The 22,079-nt window shown below is 42.1% G+C and overlaps 2 protein-coding genes across 7 annotated transcripts in view; both read right to left on the bottom strand.

Annotated features, from left to right (window-relative positions):
* The window catches only part of LOC125762215 (histone-lysine N-methyltransferase, H3 lysine-79 specific), a 42,222-nt gene that overhangs the window by 13,054 nt on the left and 7,089 nt on the right, over positions 1–22,079 (bottom strand). For 4 of the 6 annotated variants that reach the window (XR_007418187.1, XR_007418188.1, XM_049424056.1 and 1 more), the window contains exons 3-5: positions 6,438–7,617; positions 4,947–6,361; positions 46–4,016 (exon numbers count right to left, since the gene is read on the bottom strand). Coding sequence is in view for 4 of the 6 variants with exons in the window: in XM_049424056.1 (XP_049280013.1) it covers positions 46–4,016; positions 4,947–6,361; positions 6,438–6,704 (5,653 nt within the window). In the remaining 2 variants the exon portion in view is untranslated. The remainder of the gene's footprint in view (positions 1–45; positions 4,017–4,946; positions 6,362–6,437; positions 7,618–22,079) is intronic. The other 2 variants (XM_049424057.1, XM_049424058.1) reach the window with 2 other exon arrangements.
* Positions 18,867–21,918, bottom strand: LOC125762234 (uncharacterized). Its single transcript, XM_049424098.1, has 2 exons — positions 19,801–21,918; positions 18,867–19,724 (listed from the first exon to the last, which is right to left on the bottom strand). The coding sequence occupies exons 1-2, from the start codon at positions 20,277–20,279 to the stop codon at positions 19,421–19,423; spliced, it is 783 nt and encodes a 260-aa protein (XP_049280055.1). The 5' UTR covers positions 20,280–21,918; the 3' UTR covers positions 18,867–19,420.

The following is a 22,079-nucleotide window of genomic DNA, read 5'->3' as shown; positions in this document are numbered from 1 at the left end:
AGAAATTATACAGATTGTCTACAAATCCAGTCGGTTATGCATTACCTTCCAACGGTTGTCCACCATTTAAGCGATCCATTCTGCTGTCATCCATCGGAACGATTTCACCGCGCGAGCGTGACATCATTCCTGGTTCACTCATCACTACTGGACCGCGGTGTAGATCAACCGGATGGTTTCCACGGTGCATTGCATGTGACGAGTGATGTTGTATGTGCTGCTGTTGATGATGATGGTGACCCATACCGGCAGACGATATCGAGGATGGTGAAGATAATTGTACTGGATGTTGTAATTGCTGCTGTTGCTGCTGCTGCTGGTGCAACTGTTGCTGACGCTTATTATGCTCGTCCGTGAAGTACGACTCGAGGTACGGTTTCATGTCTGCACGTGGCAATGCCATGTACGGCAGTGCATCACCCGTATGATGACGTTCATGTCCGCGAGAAGTTGACTGCTGGTAGACAACGCCAGGTCCTCCCGCAACGGTATTACTGCCCGGTGCCGGTGAGTATTGACGTTGCGACGAACCATGCGGAGATACGATAGAACTCGGTACGGTCGTAGAGCTACCGCTCGATCCCTTGTGGTTTACTGCTTTTGGGTTGTATGCCGCTACCTGTACGAGCGAGGCCAAGTTACTTTGACCGTGCAGATGATGGACGGGTGACTTGCTACTATTATCTCCGACACTTCCCGGTCTTGAAATGGGACTGTACGTGCCGCCACTGCTGCCCGGTGGTGGTGGACCACCTGCTGCTGCCTCTTCTAGCAAGCGAATGCTAACACGTTCAGGCCGTTGCACGTTCGTGTTGATTACCGTATTGCCCGGTGGACCCGACGCATTTCCGGACGTCGCCGGTGGTTGTTGTTGATGGGAGGACATGTTGATCGCAGCGTTTATGATCGACTGGTTCGATATCTCTAGCGTGCGTTCGATCTCCCCGTTTACCAGATCGCCAATTGTTTTAACTGTCCCTAGGCCACCACCAACACCAGCGCCACCTACTGGACCACCACCAGTACCGCCAGCCGATGGATGGGTTAATTTCTCCTGCGACAAGTGCCTACGGAGCGCCATCTTAGCCGGCGAAACTTGCGTGTAGTCTGGCTGGGAGGATGTTGAACCGGGACGAGAATTATTACCACCCTGCTGCGCGGAAGATCCTTGCGAACCAATGCCAGGTGAATGTGTCACCAGCGGAATTGGTTGCTGTTGGCCACCGTAACGGACGCCTCCACTACCAACAGCACCGCCCATTCCGGACACTGCCGATGATGCTGACCCATAGTCGGCTGCCGGTAGGCTATCGAGCGAGTTCGTAGATGAGCTACGAGAATGACTCTGCAACACGACCGCCGATGTATCGAGCAACGGTGGTGCATTGCCGGACGCATTGCTGCTGGTTGCCCGTGGATCGTAACGGAAATTTTCTGGCGCCTTAAACTCGAGCATTTTCCCATCGCCCATGGATGAGGGTATGCCACGATGATGGTGCTGATGTAAGGGATGGTGTGGATGATCGATCGGTAGCCCTCCGCCATGTGCAGCGGCCGCATACAACATTACACGTTCCCGTTCGCGCTCCTGCTGCTGAATAATTTGCTGATGCGTGCTCATTACCGACGATCCTGGTGAATGATGACTAAGCCCGGTAACGGGATTTCCTTTCGCGTAGGGATACTTTGCACTCGGTGAGATCTTTGCGGATGGATTGCCAGCCATGCTACCACTGCTTGCCGGTGGTCCGGTGGGATGCATTTTGTACGGAGACGTTGGCACGGGTGAGGTCGAAATCGAGGTACTCGAGGTGTTCAAATGATGTGCAGCGCTGGTAATTACATTCAGCATGCCCTGTTGCTGTTGGTGCTGCTGTTGCTGCATCTGGAATTGTTGGTGCTGCTGTTGATGATGAAGAGATTGTTGCGCATGAGGATGGTGCGGATGATGGGACAGTTGCTGCTGTTGATACTGTGATTGACTAACCTGGGCGTGCTGTTGTTGCTGATGATGGTGTACCTGTTGATGGGATGGATGATGAGCAGAAGGACTTGGTCCTCTACCACCCGATGATGATGCACGAGCGGACATATCATGAGCGGCCATCATTGGATGCTGATGATGAGAGTTTGCTCCCGGCGAAGACTGGAGATAAATCGTCGTCTTTGCTGAACCGGCCGCTGATGTCCCATAGCCACCGACCACAGATGATGTTGATTTTAGCGGCGAACCAAGCGGATCCACCATTACAGACTGATGGCCACCGCTTCCACTGCGATGATGTGCCTCACGCTGACCAGTGCTGGTAGACGTGCCCGAGGAAGGAGGTACATTTGCCAATGGTGAAGCTGATGTAGGAGCCGGTCCCGTGCCCGAGTTTCCAGTTTTTGGTGATCCCTGCAGTACGGAGGTTATAATGCTCTTGAGACGATCCTCAAAGTTGACCACCTTGTGGGAATCGTGCAGCTTTCCACTGTTGCGTCCGCCAGCACCACCAGAACCTTCCGCCGCGTTCCGTCCTACACCAACGTGTAGTTCGTTGGGCGCGGAACCAGGTACATAACACTTCGGAAGCGATCCACCACTGCTCGTCGGAATCGACGATACAACGGCAGTAGATGGAAGCCCACCAGAACCACCGCTATTGCCACGATGATTCAGATGTGCCTTGTTAATGGTAGAAGCCGGAGCGGGCATCAACGCAGCATCTGGATGATGCAGATGCGGATGAAGCGCTGGTTGCGATGGCTGGTGATGAGGGAACGGTTGAGAGCCCGCTACCACAGCTGATGGCTGCTGAGCCGTGAGGGGTATCGGTGCCGGTCCAGTTCCAGCGATTGCTTGAGTTCCGTGCGCGGGTGCCATGGTTGCATGTTTGCCATCGGTGGCACGCTCTTTTGCCGAATGTTTACCGGCTGCCAGAAGTTTTCCTGCTTCGATCTGCCTGCCAGTCTCAAGGATTTTTTGTGCGAGAATCTCCGGATTGTTTTCCTCGATCTTACCAATGTCCGGTATTTCGGGCCACTCCTGCGACCGTGTTCGATTCTCGCGAGACTTTCGCTGTGCTGATCGTGACGAACTGCCAGAGCTTTGCTTCACAGGCGCATGCGGTACGGTTACCGGTGTAGTTCCAACTGGCACCGGTGGTGGAGGATGCAAAGATCCAGTACTACTGGCGATTCCTGTCGAACCTCCACCGGCCGTGCGCTGCAGCGGATGAATAGAATCGGGTACTTGTTTGCCGGTTTGAATGTCCACAGGGATGTGCTCGCGTTCTCGGTTGCTGTTGCCGGTAGTTGCGTGTGCATGCACTGTGTGTCCGTACGGTTCCCGATCGCGCACTTCCGTCGCGCGCGCAACGGAAATAATTGTTGTTGTGGTCGCCGCTGCTGACGCTACGTTATGAGCGATACCGGGCGTTGTCGACGCTAATCCCACCACCATCGATTTGCGCTCTTCGGTTAATTTTTCAATCAGATTTAGCTCGGTTTCGAGATTCGAAACCTGTGCGTAAAGCTTTTTGCGCTGCGTTAGCGTACTTGCAATCGCTTTCAGCACGAGTTCGTTCGAGCTGGACGACGTTAGTTCAGCGTCTTCTATCTTGATGTAGGGCTGGTGCGGATGCAGTTGCTGCTGTTGATGCTGGTGCTGTTGTTGCTGTTCGGCGGTAAGCTTTGAAAGATGTTGCATCACCAGTCGCTTCTGCTCCTGTTCGATTACATTCACCTGATTCTGCAGTTTGGCCGCCATCACCTGAAGCTCTTTGTGCCGTCCGACAATTTCTTTCGCCTTGCATAACAAATCGTTCTGGCTAGTAGTGCTGATGCCCAGTTCGTTCATGCGCGCCTTCAGCAATGCCACACTGTCATCGATCAGCACCTTGATTTGCTTTTCGAGCTGGCCGGCTCGATTCATTAGCCACTGGTTGCGCTCCTTCTCACGATCGAACTGCTGCTGAACGTTGTCCCTATATGATGGTTTGCGCATCGCTTCGATGGTCTTCATAAATTGAGCCCTACGAACGAGAAAAGAAAATGTATTGATTAGAATATGCAAACCCAAATGAACATTGATGAACACCAGAAGCAAAAAAAATAGCGAGTCCTACATGTGTAGCAACTTGAGCTTAAAAATAAATTATTACTGCTAGTACTTTACCAGGATACCTTCCTGAAGTATTTTCAGACTGCAAATTTCAAACTACACAGTACTAAAAACCAAATCTTGCAGAGAGTTTCCCTTGAATTAATGAAAGTCCTTCTCCTTGATTTACGAACACAGTTTTAATATAACAGTAACTGTTTAGAATGGAAACAGCGCCTGGAACGTAGGCAAAGCGCATCACTTCAAACTATAGGATCAAGGACGATACTACTGACACCTAGGAGTCAATTAGACAATCAGACATGGGTAATGGTAATGATCCTCACTACGTTGGTGAACTATAAAACTCACTATCTATAAAACAATGAACTATTGTTAGATCAAAGATCATAGAGACAGGAGATGGAGTTTCTACATCTTCAAATAAATAAGCTCATGAATCTGATAAGAATCATTAGGAAATACCAATCATTTGCATATGCATATCATTTTATAGGATTTTGAAAATCAAGCATCTTAGAAAATTGTAAAATATGGTTCTACAACACTGGTTTATTGTTTTTGAGGCTTTATAAGCTTTTAAAGGGAATTCTGAAACATATTTGAAAACGCAATAACACGATACAAAAATAGTATCAACATATGACAACATCCTCGACTGTCGATAACAGTTAGAGATCCCAACAAAGAGATTGTCACATACAGCAATAAGGTTTTTTGTAAACATTCGTAGAAATTATATAATCAAAAATATAAAAAAAAATCTGACGACGAACTTTAAGATTCCGTTTCGTTAAACACCACACTAATAGATCATCTTCTCCAGAATAAATGCACTTACTTGTACAAATCGAGCAATATTTGTAGAGCGTATGGGGTCTCCGACGGTGCATCTGGAATGTCCAGCTCGTTGTGCTGCATATCACCCGCCAATGAGGTAAGTTGCTGATCCACACATCCTGGTGCCGGTGGTAACCGTTTGCCTATCATCTGATCCGACGTGCTTAGCAGCGTCTCATTATGCAGCAAATCCAAACCGGCAATGTTGAGTGGCCGTCGCTGCCGCCCTTTACCCTTGACACGGCCTCGTTTCTTTCCACCTACCATCGCTGCTGCTGCTGCTGCAGCGGCTGCTGCGGCCGTGGACGCTGAAGTACCAACGCCCATTTCCCGATTGGCTGCCGCACTAGCTGCTGCCAGTTCCGATTTCTTACCCGTCGCTTTGGTCCGGGTAATCTTTCGGCGCTTTTTAGTTGCCACCGGTATGCGACCATTTCGCAGAACCGGTGAGTTGTTGTTCTCCTCCTCGGACGGACTCGTCTTGCACTCTTTGCCACTGTTCCAATCGGACCACGCTTTACGCGTCGTCGGTCCCACAACATCCGTATCACTCTCGGACGTGCTATCATCGTTCGTGATCGTCTTCGGATGGTGATTGCTCTGGTCCTTGCGAGACCGGGACGATCGTGTGGAATGTGATCCGCTACCACCGCCACTCGTACCATCGTTATGATTTTCCGTTCCCTTCGTTTTCAATCGCTGAAAGTATCGTTCCAGCTTCGTGCGGTCGATTATATGCAGATAGTAGGAGACTGGTTTACCCGTCCAGGACACCGATCCTCTAAGCGGGCTCATTTCACTCACATGCATAATCGTACCGATGTCACTCAGGTTACGATCGGTGATGCGAAAGTTTAACGGACAGAAACTCTTCGACGAAACGATCCGCGCACCATCCCGCAGATCCGCAAACCGTTCCTTTAGCTGATGGTCTACGTTAGGACCAAATGCAAAATTGTTCACAAACACGATCGTGGCCGAGGTAATCTTCTCCCGATGCTCGTCCGCCAAAAAGTCACCCTTAATCAGCTCGTAATCACCATACTTCTTGCCAAACCAACGCATCCAAAGCTTGAACGTCGTATTCATGCCCTCGGCGTACTTGGACGGTACGTCCGCTTTCTCGATCCCGAAGCACACCTTGACCGGTGTCGAAGCGGCCATCTGCAGCACAACCTGTCCGACACCCGAGCCCAGATCGACGAACACATCGTCCGCTGTGATCTTCACCTGATCGATCATCTGACAGATCAGATCGAAGGACGTTTCACCGTACACCTCCGGTGAGAATGGTTCGTACTGGTTCAGCTTTTCCGGTTCCACCACGGCCTGGTTGTACACTTGCTGTATGATGTGCTTTAGCAGACCTCGAGAAGGGTAAGTAAACCGTTGGTTTGACAGTGAGGTTCCCTTTTCCTGGAGCAAAAAAAAAGAAAGTAAACTAATTAATCACAATTCCATCGTACACGAATAGTGTATTATTAATACTTACCAGTGCGGCTACACTATCGATCGCTCGATTGAAACGATCGCACAGGTTTTTCATCGCATCGTAATCGCCGGTGTCGAGTTTGTTCAGATCAATTTCTTCTATTGCCGATTTGATTTCCGGCATATCCTCGCACACCCATCGCACATTTTCGATCAGTTCGATGCCCGAATCGTGCCCCGTACCGATCGAAAATGGCCAGTTATACAGAAACGGTTCAGCACCAGCCGGTGATTGAAGTTTCAGCTCCTTGTAGTTCGGGGTGGCCATAGCTACGTCCCGTACCTTCGTTCCTGGCTGTTGTCAAGTATATTTTCCACAACCCTGCTTCGGGTTTGCTCTCCCTCCCTAACCACCGTCGATGGTGTTTCCTTCACCACCAACGATGCAGATCACTATCTCTACCGCCAACGCCAACGTTCCGGCAATGCTGCACACAATTACAAGCGCAATTGACGTTAAATCTGTCACTGATGTCAGTGGTGCAGTGCAAGAGGTAGAGATCGCGCGTTACACACGTTCAGTGTAGACACGCGTGGTTGTTAGATTTCCGGTCGGTGAGGATCCACCGCTTATGAAGAGATACAGGAAGCACGGCGATTTAGTGTCGTTTGGCTATACGACACACACTTCCTTTCTTTGCTTATCTATAGCTCGCTTTAGTAGAACTTAACTGGCCTAAATGATACACTATACACAAGCATTAAACGCAACTTGATCTTCACTATTTCGCGATGAAGAAAGGACACAATTTTCCTTTCTTTTGCCCGCGTCACGTACTTCTTCCTGTTCTTGGTGACGACGAAAATGATCTTTAATTTCACTAAGCAGCTTTCACACTACTGCTTCCTGCTTCAAATTTTTCACTCACTTCACTAGTGTTATTCGCTTTCCAGCACGTTGTGCCACATCTGTTCCATACAAATGCACCTTTCGGCACGAAACACTACTTTCGTTGCAGCAAAATCGGAGCAGATTGTGGCAATTGCTGATCAAGAAGTTTGGCGCTATGAGCTGCTGCCGGTACTTGCCGCTATTGGTAAGCTGTTTTATAAGCGGTAGATACCGCCAATTGCTTCTCTGCGTATGCGTTTGCTGCTGTTGGTGCTGCTTCTTTTTCTTCTGATGGTGTTTCAGTCTGCCGTGGAAAGGATGCATCGTTGTCGGTAGTTTCGATGTTGTACTGCAGACAAAGCACATGAAAATATAGAAAGGAAAAGGTAAAAGAGATAGATTAATATACGTGTAGAGTGTGTAGCAACAAATGTTTATTAATTGAAAACAAAATTTGTGTTATTCCTTCTGTTATCCACTATAAACCTTACCATTAAGGGCAACCAATATGCAAACAAGACAATCATGATAAGTATAAGTAAGTTTCCAATGTTTTTTCATCAAATTTTGAGGCTATACGTACTTATTATATAGGTTTTATTAAATGGTTTGTCCACCAGACGTTGTCTTAAATGTTTTATGAATTATAAACCCAAACAAAATTTCATTTTCTGGGGAAATTTACCAACATTTATTAATTGATGTACTTTTATGCGAATTGGCTTCAATAAGTTTCTTTTCACTCGAATAATGCTTTAAATAAAAAAAAAGGAATAAAAATTAAAAAAATCTAAAAAAATGAAAATTTCCTAAGGCTATACCGTTTTTTTTGGGAAATTTTAGAAAAATTTTATAAATTGATTTATTTTAATGCGAATTGGTTGAAATAAGTTTCTTTTCACTCAAATAATGCTTTAAAATAAAAATAAAGGAAAAATAATAAAAAAAAATAAAAAAATCTAAGAACTTGAAAATTTTCTAAGGCTATTATAGCCTTTGCTTTTTTTTGGGAAATTTAGCAACATTTTAAAAATTGATTTATTTTGATCCGAATTGGTTGGAATAAGTTTCTTTTCACTCAAATAACGCTTTAAATAGAAGAAAGCATAAAAAATAAAAAAAAAAAATTAAAAATTCAAAAAACTGGAAAATTTCTTAAGGGGTTAGCCTTGGTTTTTTTTTGGGAAATTTAGCAAAATTTTATAAATTGATTTATTTTGATGCGAATTGGTTGGAATAAGTTTCTTTTCACTCAAATAACGCTTTAAATAGAAGAAAGCATAAAAAATAAGAAAAAAAAATAAAAAAATTCTGAAAACCCGAAAATTTCTTAAGGGGTTAGCCTTGGTTTTTTTTTTTGGGAAATTTAGCAAAATTATAAAAATTGATTTATTTTGATGCGAATTGGTTGAACTAAGTTTCTTTTCACTCAAATACTGCTTTAAATAGAAGAAAGCATAAAAAATAAGAAAAAAAATAAAAAAATTCTGAAAACCCGAAAATTTCCTAAGGGGTTAGCCTTAGCTTTTTTGAGTAATTTAGCAAAAAAATTTAAATTGATGTATTTTAATGCGAATTGGTAGAAATAAGTTTCTTTTCACTCAAAATATGCTTTAAATGAAAAGAGAATGAAAAATAATAAAAAAAATAAAAAAATCTATAAATTTGCCAATCTCAACTCATTTTTATTTCAACTCACTCGCACATTTTCGTTTCAACTCACGTATTTACTCATTTTGCAACTCACTCATCACGGCTACATGCTTACACTCATGAGTGAGTTAAATGACCGAACGTTAACTTATAAATTTATGCCGGGTTTTTTATGACTCCGAAATGAGTCGTTAAACGAGCTGACTCCTAATAATGACTCATTCACAGTGAGTTGACTCACTAGAAAGAGTTGTTATTCTCATCTCAACACTGCATAAATATCTCACTCACTCTCGATTGGACAGATGGGCGGAATACTAGGGCGGAACCTTTTGCATGATACACAACACGTGTTTTATCACACGCGACAAACCCCGTGGGCGACAGCAGGAAACAGGTTGCCAATTTTAAGCGCTGTGACCACGCAAGGTCAATTATGAACAGGTTTCTCTCCATCTAGCTGCATTAGTCTGCACATTCTCCAGCAATGGAAAGTGTTTTCGGGAAACCAAAACCATTTTTATTGGCATCCGCGATGCGTGATGTTGATGCATTTCACTTGCCAAAAACAGAAGGAAGCCAACCAAAGCCAACACGTACCTGGGTGCTTGGCTGTCTGTCTGGTGCCGGTCTGGGCTTCCTTTCTCTCTCTCTCTATCTCTCCCTTTTCCGTATCGGTTTTGCTTCCGCTCTAATTGCATCATTGATTTTCGTGTTACAAAGCAAATGCATTTCCCACCAACCGCGACACAGGTGCATGGGGTGAACGATGACGATCGCGTTGCAGCCCAGCAGGTTCGAACAAATGAACACTGCTTTCGCTATCCTTTTACTGACACGACCGTCGGGTCGAATGTTCGTATACAAAATATTCATACCGACACACATACGCATCTGCACACATGCTAGACAACACGGCAGCCACGGGGCTTGGCCCGTACGGAATATGCCCAGCACTGTGAATTATCGATTTTCTACAATCAAACGATTTTCAGCCAGACGAGGTTACCACCAGCTACGATTCATGCCCGTAACGTAACGCTTTTTGGATGGCAATTAATTTAAGCCACAAAATTACACGAATGAAATTGCACCATTTAAGCGTTGCGATTTTAGTGAAGCTATCTATCTATCGATCACAGTCACGATAATTACCCCGTAATATATTCAACATTTAAAATAAATTTAGTAAACAGTATAACATTAATTGTTATTTTAATAGCAGCTTGAGAGAAGATCCTCACACCGAAAAAACGATAACAAATCCCATTCTCAGGGATTCCACACCATCCAGTTGTATGTGAACATAATTTAAATTAAAGCTAGAAATAGAACGCAAAGAATTTTTTGAAGCTTTAATTTAAAAACAAAACTCAGATATAACAGTCAGAATCCTCAGGGAAATATGGAAAATATTTCACAAAAACCAAGCACCATTTAATCCATAATTAAGATAATTAAAGACCTTATTCAAAAGGCGACACCTGACACTTCCAAAAATGTGTAACCCCCATACAGGGCAGTTCACCTTTAAATGGAATGGAACGTATCCCAGCACAACATCATCAGTTCATTCGCGATTTTACGCGGCTTCAACATTTCTATTTCCGTGAAAAATCATGCTTACGCAACCGGTGCCGACACCAGCCCGAACCGGCCAGTATCGATCCGTTTCAGCATAACCAAAACAGACGCCCCCGAATGCACAAGAAATGCATCGCCATACCCAAAACAATCCGGCGCGCACACGGCAACACTGCATAAAGGCAGCAAATTCGTCCAAAAAGCGAGAAAATCAGCCAACAACGAAACACACAAAAAAAAACACTGCAGACAACCTCCCCCTCGCCAATCCTGTCGACAACTGGGGCCGAACAAATGTAGGTCAAACATGGAAACTTCCCCCCCAAACCAGCTACATCAATCCTTCATCACCTCTACGCTGGTTCTCCGGTGCGCTTGGTTGCAGTTGCAGTCTTTCCTTTTTTCCCCCGCACCGGCTGTTAGAAAATGCGTTTTCCGATGAAGGGAAAGGGAGTGGAGGAGTGCAAAGTTTCCTTCAACTCCTCCTCCACATTAGCACCATTGCCCCGGGTGGGGATTATAAATAATAGCTTAAAATAGCTACTTTCCCGAGCGATACGCGGAAGCATCTTTCCGGATGGAATGTATCGGCTGCATTCTACGTGGATGGGGCCGTTAAATGCAAACAAAATGAAACCCGACATTAGCGCGTGTGGAAAGGTGGAAAGAGTTTAATGTATGGAAATTAATGGCTTCTATATACAACGCGAAAAGGTTATGCTTGATCCGCTCATAATACCGATATTGTTGATTTACTTTAACATTTGAATAGTGTTTTTAATTTAAAAATGAAAAATAGGAATAGTGCCATATTTTGTTATAAAGCGTTCGTTCTATCCTCCGTTTCCTCCGTATCCTTCGTTTATTATAGGAATAATGCCATATTTTGTTACAAAGCGTTCGTTCTTGCAGAATCCTGCAATCCAACAGATTATTGCATAAAAAATATTTCTTGCACATAAAAAAACTGTTAATATATACAAATCCCCGAACGTCCAACCATCTTCGACAATCCATTAAGCTGTGTTTATTTTGCATTCCAGTTCAATATTTACGCAATTTCTGTAGGAAAGACGAAAGAAGTCTAATAAATAAAGTAGGTCACTGGGAAGGGAAGAAAAAAGAGATTGAAATGCTTAACTCAACGTACATCACGTTGTATATAATGTGCAGTGTGTTTGTGTGTGTGTATATGACGATCGATAGAACTCACTGGTGCTGAGGCACGAACTCATAATTGTACGTGCACCATTAACAAACAATCTCATCGACGACACTAGCAGCTGACATGCCAATTGATGCTGTCACTGCTAGTAAACGTAATAATTATACGAACAATACTATTCTTGGATACGTTTGTCAGATGAAGGTTAAGGGGGGATAGTTCAGTCTGCAAAAGTTCAAACATAAAGTTAGCTTAAATTTTAAGACGGTATCTGTCAAACAAATGAACGAAATTTCAGCAAAGAATGGATACCAGATTCCGTCATATTCAAGGATCTTCTTGAAACTTTTGATCTGCTGTCGTTTAATAAAACGATTGTATCCGAGTAATTTCTTGAAAATGAGATAATGCCATTACTTTATTTTTATTAATCTAAAATTATTTTTCTTGAATCAAACTTTCATACAATGACAACAAATTTATTGGATTTTTTTTATTTATTTATTTATATTACCTGATCACGGCTTTATCCGTATTGTCAGCCACAGAGGGCTGAATTAATTACAATTTTCATTTCATTTAATGGAATGTTGATTGAAAAAATGTCGAATTTTTTTCTATCTCTAATGATGAGGAGTCTGTGATGTCACCAATCAGCAGAGTAGAAGAGCATCTTGGTCAGTGTAGCCAGAAAAACAGTAATAAAAAACATTTAAGGTCATCAAAATGTACTATCACCTTGAAAAAGAAGGAAATGCATTTGTATCTTTTGGAAAAACCTATCCAAAAAAAGCTCCTATGAATATTTGCAATCAACAAATGATTCCACAGTTACACTAACCAAAACGGGTGAGTTACCAAACAATATGGAAAATATTACTTTTCTTTACCATTTCAAGCCTTTGCCTATTGAATCATTTCCGAATTTTCTATTCAGTAGCATATTTTTCATCCATTTCCCTCACAACACAACGTTAAAAGTAATCGAAACGTGGCGTCACTAGGGGTTGGGAGGCATAGAATCAGATTTAATTTTATTTCAATGTGATAAAATGTTCACCACACACAGAGAAATCGATGGAGCTTTTAATTTTCAGACATGGTTTTGTGACAGAAAAAAAATTATGTAGATAACTGACATAAAAACATAAAATAAAGTTCGCTTTTCTTCAATTCGATTTAGAATTGTTCACAATAAAGTATTCAATACTCTTCGAAACACACCACCACACACATCATCCTTAATAACAACAGAGCTTATCCTTAATATTGTTGTTGTCGTTGAATTAGTAACTTTAATCACACTTTAATTCGTAGCAAATTAATAAATTTTCACCATTTTCTCACTCGAACACACAATCAGCATCCATGAAAAGCTCACCGTGGTTTTCTCTCTTTCTCTCTCTCACACACACACGTTTGAAAGATCGTCGTAAGCTGATAGCTTTTCATTTCCCACCCACTCGACTACAACGAAAAAACAGTGTGTTTTCGCTATGTCAAGGATAGCAGGGGCGAAAAACCATTTCCTCGCCTTTTACTGTTTTTGCTCCTTATCCCACTTCCTCACCTCACTACCAAAGCTCACCATAGCAAACATCTTAAAGTAGCACATCCCATCTGCGCTCCTATCTGGCAAAGTATTGCGTAGTGGGAAGAAAGCTCATCGAAACATTCATTCCTGTTTGAAATATTGGAAAACAAAACATTTTCCCTACATTCATCCATCATGTTCAGGATGATGCTATTTCATCGAATCGGCTGTGTATATAAAGAAAATTATAATAAAAATTACAATCCCGTCCTAGAACACTCAATTATCCAGTCAATATTGTTCAGCAAAAAGCGAATCGCCGCAAGCGAACGTAAATATGATTTCGCAACGTTTCCACAGCGAAAGGACCACTTTAAAGCAGAGCTCGTTACACTACTACTACACCAATAACCATTCTGAAGCTCGAGAGGGATGATGAAGGAGAGGAAGCTTCCCATAAACAGCATACCCCCCACAACGTGGTGGAGGCGGCACAAGCTTAAGGACCCAACGCCCAGATGATGTTGGATAATAATTTTTGGACGAGCGAAGGGAAGCAAACGGATCGATAATTCTGATGCTGGAGAAAAGCTGCACTGTGAACCCGAGTGGTGTTTGTGCGAGTGTGTGTGCGTGTTTGGGAGAAAGAGAGCTTTCTTTTCCATCCAATATCCTACCCAAAAAGCCCCATGGCCATCTTTCCCTCCTATCGAGAGACGCTTTTTCCGTCCGGGGGAAAAAGCAAGAAGACAAAATCCACCAGTTTACTCTCTTCGTCAGCATCTCCACACGAACGCGCGTTTATTATTTTGACCACTTTCCATTTCCCGACTGCTTTCCCTTTTTCCTCTGCTACATTTTCCTCACTTTGTGGTAGTGTTGAAACACACATACAAACAACCACACCAAGCTTCAGTATCTCTGTGTGTCTTTTTTTCTCCTCCGATTAGGAAATGTGAAAAAAGCAGCAGGGAAATTGTTGTGAGACGTCGGCATTGCTTGTGCTATTTGCGGCCCCGGATGGAAATCTTCGTGATGCAATGGTGACAAGAGAACAGAAGACCTTTTACCAACCATCATCCTCTTGGTTCCATTAAGAACGAATCCAGGGAATAAGTCCATCAAAAGAGAACGGCAAAAGCAAAAAAAGAAAATTAAATGAAGCACGAAAGAGATGGAGAATGGGCCTGTTTTCCCGGGGCCGAGACTTGGAAAACATTTTCAGATACCGGGGAAAAAATAACGGACGGAAACATGTACACAACAGCCCGCTCTCCCAGATGCTTTTAATGCGCTGTGGCCTAAATTTTCATTTGCCATACGAGTTTTGCTGTTTCAGTTTGTTATATATTCTCCTTATTTTCCACCCCTTTACCTCTTCGTACATTATTTCGATAAAAAAAGCTTGTTTAATGAAAATATATTTCTCTTGATTTGCTTTAACAAAAAAAAAACCCCCAAAGGACGGAACGACTTTCCTAATATTCGTGCGTCTTAAATAATACAACAAATCGATTCGATAGAAGGCTTTACTGGTATGGCATGAACAAAACACAGCAAAAGGGCGAATATGTTCACACACCATCTTCGTAAGCTTATCATGCGAAGAATGCGAAACATATACCTCCCTGTATGTGTGTGTGTGGGGGGGGCTTTATGTGTCTCCATCTTTTTCCAAGCATCTTTTGAAGGCCGCAAGGATACTGAACATCGGCCTCAGAATATGGAGAGAAAAAAGCGTTCCTCATCCTTCCCTCTTCCCCTGGATTGTATAGGGACATCCTATCCTTTTCTCTCCTTCTCTCACGAACACTCTCAATCACTCGCACATCTTCGCACATTTTTCGTTGGAGCTCTTCGGAGGAGCTTTTTATCGCCAAAATAACCACAAAGGAAGAAGGGAGGGATGCTGCCTGCCCATGTGGAAAATGGGGTGGTGGGAGAGGATGATTGGGGGAGAACGGCTAGTGATGATGAAATTCTGCAAATCCAACCAATGACGTTGGAAAGAAAAAGGACGTCGGAAAATCTAGAAAGCAAGAAAAAGAACGCCAAACACGGCTGGTAGAGTCAAGGACGTGGAGCCGGGATACCATAATGGATCCTTTTTGTGTGTGTGTGTGTGTGTGAAAAGAAAAAAAGGGAAACAAATAAACGGACAAAAGTAAAGGCTCTTATGTTTATGTCCGTGAGCTTTTATCGGACGGTAGCCGCATAAGGCAGGTAGTAGGCAGAGAACCTCGGATGATGATGATAAATATAATTAATTTAAAAAATGACAAAAACATTCCCACCAGAAGGGGGCGAGTGGTAACTGGAGGAAGGTTTTTTTATGAGGCAGAGAAAATGAGAGGAAGCGGAAATTTTTTTTTTCTTCAATTCGTCACAGAATGAAAGGATGGAAAGATTTTTGCTGAAAGCAATGTTTTGGAGAAGGTTGCGAAAAATCGATTTTATACCATGTACTGCCACACGGAGAGTAGTACAAATTCGCATTACCAGATGTAGTCGGAACATTCCTGCGTTCGATTGGCGGCGGGTTTTATATGCGCTTCCGAAAATAATATCCGACCAACAGAGATTGCAACAATCGTATCAACTTAAAGCTGAGACGTTATAATTGTTTTGCATGAGATTTAATTAGTGTAAAGAGTCGAAGAGAATTTAATATGAAGACATATAAGAAATCTTTTCACACAATTTACAAGCACTTGTCGAGTGATGTTTCGTGTTAAATATTAAAATTATCATTAAAGTCAATTAGAACAATTTTCCCGACCTTTCATTTAATTTCCTTCTAACCCCGGCTCTACACGCTTAGCAATTGTCGCGTTTGCGAACGCGATTCAGAAAAATTTTGCGAAACTCCATATAAAAAAAATTGTGAAAAGTCGCTATACGTGTATTTTCAGCGAAAAATCGCGATTCGAAGCGCGACTTGACGCCATGACAGTTTTCTGTAATAACAAGGTAAACATGGCAATACCAAGGTAAACTAATACAAATTAAAAAATTAAATATTTTGAGTGTTATTAAATATTGTAAATTAAATTAACAAATCGAGTGCTATTTATTTATTAAAAGTACATACGTGTTGTATATAATTATTGTGAATGTCAATAATATTTTTAAAACAAAAAAATCGCTGTTAATTAAAAAAAAATCCCATACCTACCGTGGACAAATGTATGGCTGCATTGTTTATGAATTTATTACTTGTATGTTGAACTTGCTTGAACAAGATAAATTAATTAATAATTAGTTAATAATTAATTAAATTAATTAATCAGAAAAAATATTAGAGTTAAAAAATATTAGATAGTCCACAGCACAGTGTTAGATCCCTTTTGGAAGCTGTGTTGGAATCGTGGTTATGAATACCTGTATATTGATGGTAGTTTGGAAGCTGTGTTGGAATCGTGGTTATGAATACCTGTATATTGAGGGTACAGAGACGGTCATGAAATGAGAAAAAAGCCATACACGTTTGATTACCCGTATTCAAAGATTTTTACCTTTATGCTACTCGGAGCTGCCGATCCCAATTCTATTTTGCCCGGTGTATGACGCGGTGGGCAAACACATCTTCGTTCACCTATTTATCTTGTTACAATTCTTTCTGGCTACCGGAAAAAAATATAACAAGATTTTCCAGCGTTAAACACACAAGAAAACAAAACGGACAAATCTGCCGTACTGTTAGCAACAGCCGTTATTTGTATCACAGGAGTCAGCAACATCCTGCCACGAGCTTTCTTGATGGTCCATTGTTTTGAAACATCGTCACTGGGCTTAAAAAACTTGCCTTTCTCATCAACTTCATCCAAACAATAAATTTACTATTTATTATAATTTTCTTTGTTTAAATTAATTTAATTTAATTCGAAATTAATTTCCCGCTACCGGCCAGATTGAAAACATAAACAAACCTTGCACGAGAAAACTTAAACAACCTTGAAGTCGCGCCGAAAGTCGCAAAATTTTTTGGGAAAACTGTGCTACGATTGTCGCGTTCGCAAACGCGACAATTGCTAAGCATGTAGGCACGGGGTAACAAATGAAAATCCAAGCAAAAGATTAGCAATTTCTCAGATCTTGAAAAAGTTAATTGAATAAATGCAGTCGGTCGAAGCATTTTCCTAGCTATCATTGGATTTTTCATAATTCGATGTAAAGAAAGCTAAAGAAAAAAATCATAAAATACACTTCTTCGTACCAGTAAATCGATTGTATTTTTATCCGAAATACACACACATTACATACACATGTGAAGGGCATTGGGTACGCTTCTGGAATCGCAAATATGATGTTTCAGTTCATCGTCCACAAGGATCTTTGCAAGAGAACATGAATTAAAAACACTGGAAATAAAAATCAATAACAATGTTTTCATCCCTTCAAGGTCTAGCTGTGTGGAATATGTTGTGCATAAAACACTAAAAAGTTATGCAAATTGTTTCTTTCAAAAACTTACAATATTTTTTCCATATGCAGTAAGTTTCGTTAAAACAAAAATCTTTAAGAAACTGATTAATGTGTTCTATTCCAGGAAACAATTCCAGGGAAAAAGGAACGTCATTTTCGAATCAAGCTAATGTTTCTTCAAAATGTCGCAAAACAGGGAAAGTCCTAGTTCGGAAAAAAACGCCAGACTACGACTTATACGCAAGAACACAGTCCAATACGGCGCGCGACTGCTGAAATGCGCCTTGCGTATTTGGGGCGTTTGCTTTTATCGATTTTCCATTTTCCACCGCCCGGTTGCGTATGTGTCGTCGGTCGGTAGCATAGGAAACGGTCGCTTGCACATAAATATTTCTGTCAGAAAAGCATAGTAATGTTTAATACTTTTTTGTTGTTTTTTATGCTTTATGCTTATGCTATTTTATTATGCTTTGCAATAAATAAAATCATGGATATAAAAATAGAGGAGGAATATTTATATTTTCTTTTACGAAAATAACACATTTTGAAACAAGTTCTACCTTTACAAAATATCCCGCCTTTACATAGGAAATCGAACGAAAACCACGATTCCGTGGTGCAAAAAGAAGCATTTGTTTTTTGGGACCTGTTTTTCCTTCCTTAGCTGTTTTCCTGCTGCGTTTGGAAAATCGATAAATATTGATCAATTTCCCACGGGCACCGCGTCGTGCAAACACCCAGCAGAGTGTCGGTGTGCTGTATGCCGGTTATGGCGAGATCTCCTGCGCTAAGGCGAGCAAGAGAGAGAGAATGAGCGTAAGAAACAGAGAGTGATGGGATGAAATTGTGGGAGCTACCAACAGGCACGTGCGCGTCATTCGCGTCCATTTGCCACATAATATGTGCACGGAAGGGAAGATGCGGTCTGTTGTGCTGTTGTTTCCATTTGTGCCAGGACAGCAGCAAACACGAACAGTAGTGGGATGGGGACACAAAATGGGAACAATCTTTCCCGTTCCTGTGTGCGCGATGCTGTACGCGCGCTGGTGGTTGTTTGGTATGATGGAGAAGGAACCGAACCTTACACCATCGGTATGCGATGTTTTATGTGATGCATCAACATAAAGCACAAGCTACCGGGGCAAGCCCGGAAAATGTTGAGCGAACACGATGGATAAGTTACTTGCGAACGAAATATTTAAGCATTAAGATTAAAGCAAAAAACAAAATTGGCTTTTTTGGATAACTTTTACTAACTTTTTTTTTAATATTTTAATGATGACGAACTTTTATTAATACTTAGAGCATAATTGATAATTTAACGGATGTTTAAAATGTCTTCAACAAAAGTACAAATTAAATACTAAATGAAGCCCACCCGAGAAAACTCTGAGAAATTGCTCTAATCTTTGAATTACTACTAAATATTCCAGTTCTGCGTGCAAAGAATCGAGAAACGGTGTCAACATTCTCACTTGAACTCAAATAAAACCCGGATTACAAGTGGACCCTATATTGAAGTAAAGTTTTAAAGCTATAAAAATCCAAACAATGCTGAATAAAAAAAATCAATCTTATCTTTAAAAAATATCTAAAAGCACACTTATTTATTACACCACTTACATAGATAAGAATGATCAAATATTTCAAATCAAAACAGATCATTTAATAAGTAGTTCATGATTAAAAAAGAAATCATTTTAAACAACTTATTGGCTAATCTTAGCTATTGCGTACTTCACGTCATTATTCAAGGATAAATTAAAAAAAAGTTACACCTCAGTCCACAACTCACATTGCACTTAATAATCCATGGAATACACTCGAAAAAGAATCCAATAGTGATAATTTACATTCGGCATACATGTCAGCACAAACCGATGCACCGCCACCTTTGGTAGCACTCATCAATCCTGGTATCCTTTCCGCCTCACCATACAATATGTGATGAGGTTCCGTCTGGACATCATTAGTGGAAGAAGGCGTAAACGCAATGTGCAACAATTCTCCAATCAATCCACTCGTATGCGTAAAACTAGCTTCGGAACCTTCACAAATTGCACGCAACACACAGCTACGACCATTTAAACCTTTTCTGTGGAGCAAGAGAGAGAGAGAGAAACATAATCCAGTAAGGAAATAAGCAATTCTAGACCACCAAGACAACGCACTGATCGAACAGCTGTTCCAGGATGTGATAAAACGTCCATCGGGATTGTGGTGAAGATGTTCCAAACTCTGAGGGTAGATCTTCATCGTCCAACTCATCCGACTGACCATCGTAAAGTTCGTACAACTTCTGAGGCGCTATCACCAGTGGTGTTGCCATCGAGGATTCTCGTCTACGAAGGATATGCGGTGTACGTGCTGTCTCAAACTCATGACGATCGAGAAAGGGCGGTATCCAGTGAGACGAGTTCCAGGGTAAGAAATAGACCGATTTGATCACATATCCCATCGTGATGGATTCGAGCTGTATATCGGCCGGTATACCAAACCCGCCGATCAGCTGCAAACGTTGTGGATTGGCGCGTGGAAAGATTAAAAAGCGTCGTTGGCGTGATTTGACCTGATCGTTTTCGATTGTGCCGAACACAGCTAGGAAATATGATAGCAACACTAGAAGCTTCACTGGATTTAGTTCTGACATTATTACTGTTTAGGTTTCGAACGGGGACTAAATCATGCTGAAGACATTGAGAGTACCTCCAGGAGTCTAAACATATTTTCAAGCTCAGGATGAATTCTAGCATTAATTTACATGTAGGTGCAATATTGCAAGATAATAGATATTTGCAATAGAATTCAAGGGAGTTGTCCCGTTAAACTTATTGCGAAAAATGTGCAAAAAACTCATCTAACCGCTAACAAAACAAACACTATTTAACACCTACCCTCTGGTCGAGCTAAACTTGCGAAAACCTCTTAATGAGTTTAGAGCGAAATGGATCTCCTTCAAAAGTTGGCAACTAAGTATTGCAACTTCAGGAGGCCTTCAGATGGTGAGATTTCTTTGCAAGACTAAGATCTCTGAGAATTCTTTGCAAAACTAAGATCAGTGAGCAGTGAAAATGAGAATACCGACTCCCTTGTGAACATCAAAGTGAGTGAGTTACAAGAAGAAGTTAACTCACTCTTGGTGATAGTGTTTCTCACAAGTAGTGAGCTCACTCATCGTCGCGTAGAATTAGATCACCAAACAAATCACTGATGAGTTAAATATCTCATGAATTAGTAAAATCCCTATAAATGCGTTAATTCGCAATAGAATTACAAAAACTCTTCGTGTAGAATTGAATTAATTCACTCTCTTTCTAACTCCCTCTGGTTAGAAAAATATAAACATCACTAGAACTGATGGAATAGTAACTTTCAATAGACACTTATCAATCATTAAACCAGACACCATACTAGCAATGATATACTGTATGTATCTGACCGTACTAAGCAAGTTATGCTGGAAGAAAAAATGCCATACAAACTACTCCATGAAAATGTTGTTTACGATCGTAAACTATTTCAACATTCATTACAACAACATACGATTGAAACAGATTAAAAAAGCAAGAAACTAACACAACCCGTTCACAAAGCTGACCACAACGTGGAGTACACGGCCAGGCAGAAGGAACAACAGCAGCCTCCCCATATGCGACGCTTTAAAAATTTCCACCACATAAAACCGCATCAAATGCATCGTGTGTGCACACGCAGGCAAAGAAGGAAAAGCGAATAATAATAAAAAAAACCCGAACAACAAAATAAAAATACCCCAACTCCCGCTTCTGGACGTCGTGGAGTGTTGCTGACGTTGGCGACTTTGAAAGTTGAAGGAACTCGCCCCTAACTCGCGCGCGCTGGTATGCGCACATGTGTACACACCGCGTGTGTGTGTGTCAGTGTGTGCAGTGTGCGGTGGAAAAACTAGTTAATAGTTCAATCCTCAACATTGCCCAACTCTTCCCCTCCAAAGCATCCCCAAAACAGATCCATCGCCCGCGCTTCGTATATGGAACAGATCTCGCGCGGAAGTGTGCTGTTTTGTAAGTTATTGTGCACAACATAGAAAGAGAGAAAGAGAGCAAGCAAGAAGAAATGATGCTTCATCATCCCTCCCCCCTTTCCAACCCAACACCTTCCGCTCTAGACACATGCTGCTCGTCGTCTGTAACGGTTTTCAGCGGAATATATGTAAGTGGACCCGGCTCTCAACAAATGCGCGTAACAAGTAGGGAGTATGGGGTGGGGGTGGATGTTGGGGCGTGGAAAGGAAGTGCACAAGGGTCCCAATCCCGTTCAGACACTTTCCACATTCACCACCAGGAAGCCACTTCACTTCAGTGCGTTTTCCTGCAGTAGTTGGTGTGTTAGTGCATTCGCGGTGGTAGTTGAAGTGCTCGTGGTTTCCCAACGAGCCTAAACCGCCGATTGGATTGGGGGAGGGGGGTTG

The sequence above is a fragment of the Anopheles funestus genome, chromosome 2RL (genome assembly GCF_943734845.2).
Source record: "Anopheles funestus chromosome 2RL, idAnoFuneDA-416_04, whole genome shotgun sequence".
NCBI classification, from domain to species: Eukaryota; Metazoa; Arthropoda; class Insecta; order Diptera; family Culicidae; genus Anopheles; species Anopheles funestus.
The sequence above is the reverse complement of the archived record's forward strand: the minus strand, read 5'-3'. Positions and strand labels throughout refer to the sequence as shown.

What these genes read in the sequence shown, in the direction of transcription:
- LOC125762234 (XM_049424098.1), bottom strand. Translation starts at nt 20,279, where the DNA reads ATGTCAGAACTAAATCCAGTGAAGCTTCTAGTGTTGCTATCATATTTC. An exon ending in CTGGAACAGCTGTTCGATCA is followed by an intron (nt 19,725 to 19,800) that starts GTGCGTTGTCTT and finishes CTTGCTCCACAG; the next exon opens with AAAAGGTTTAAATGGTCGTA.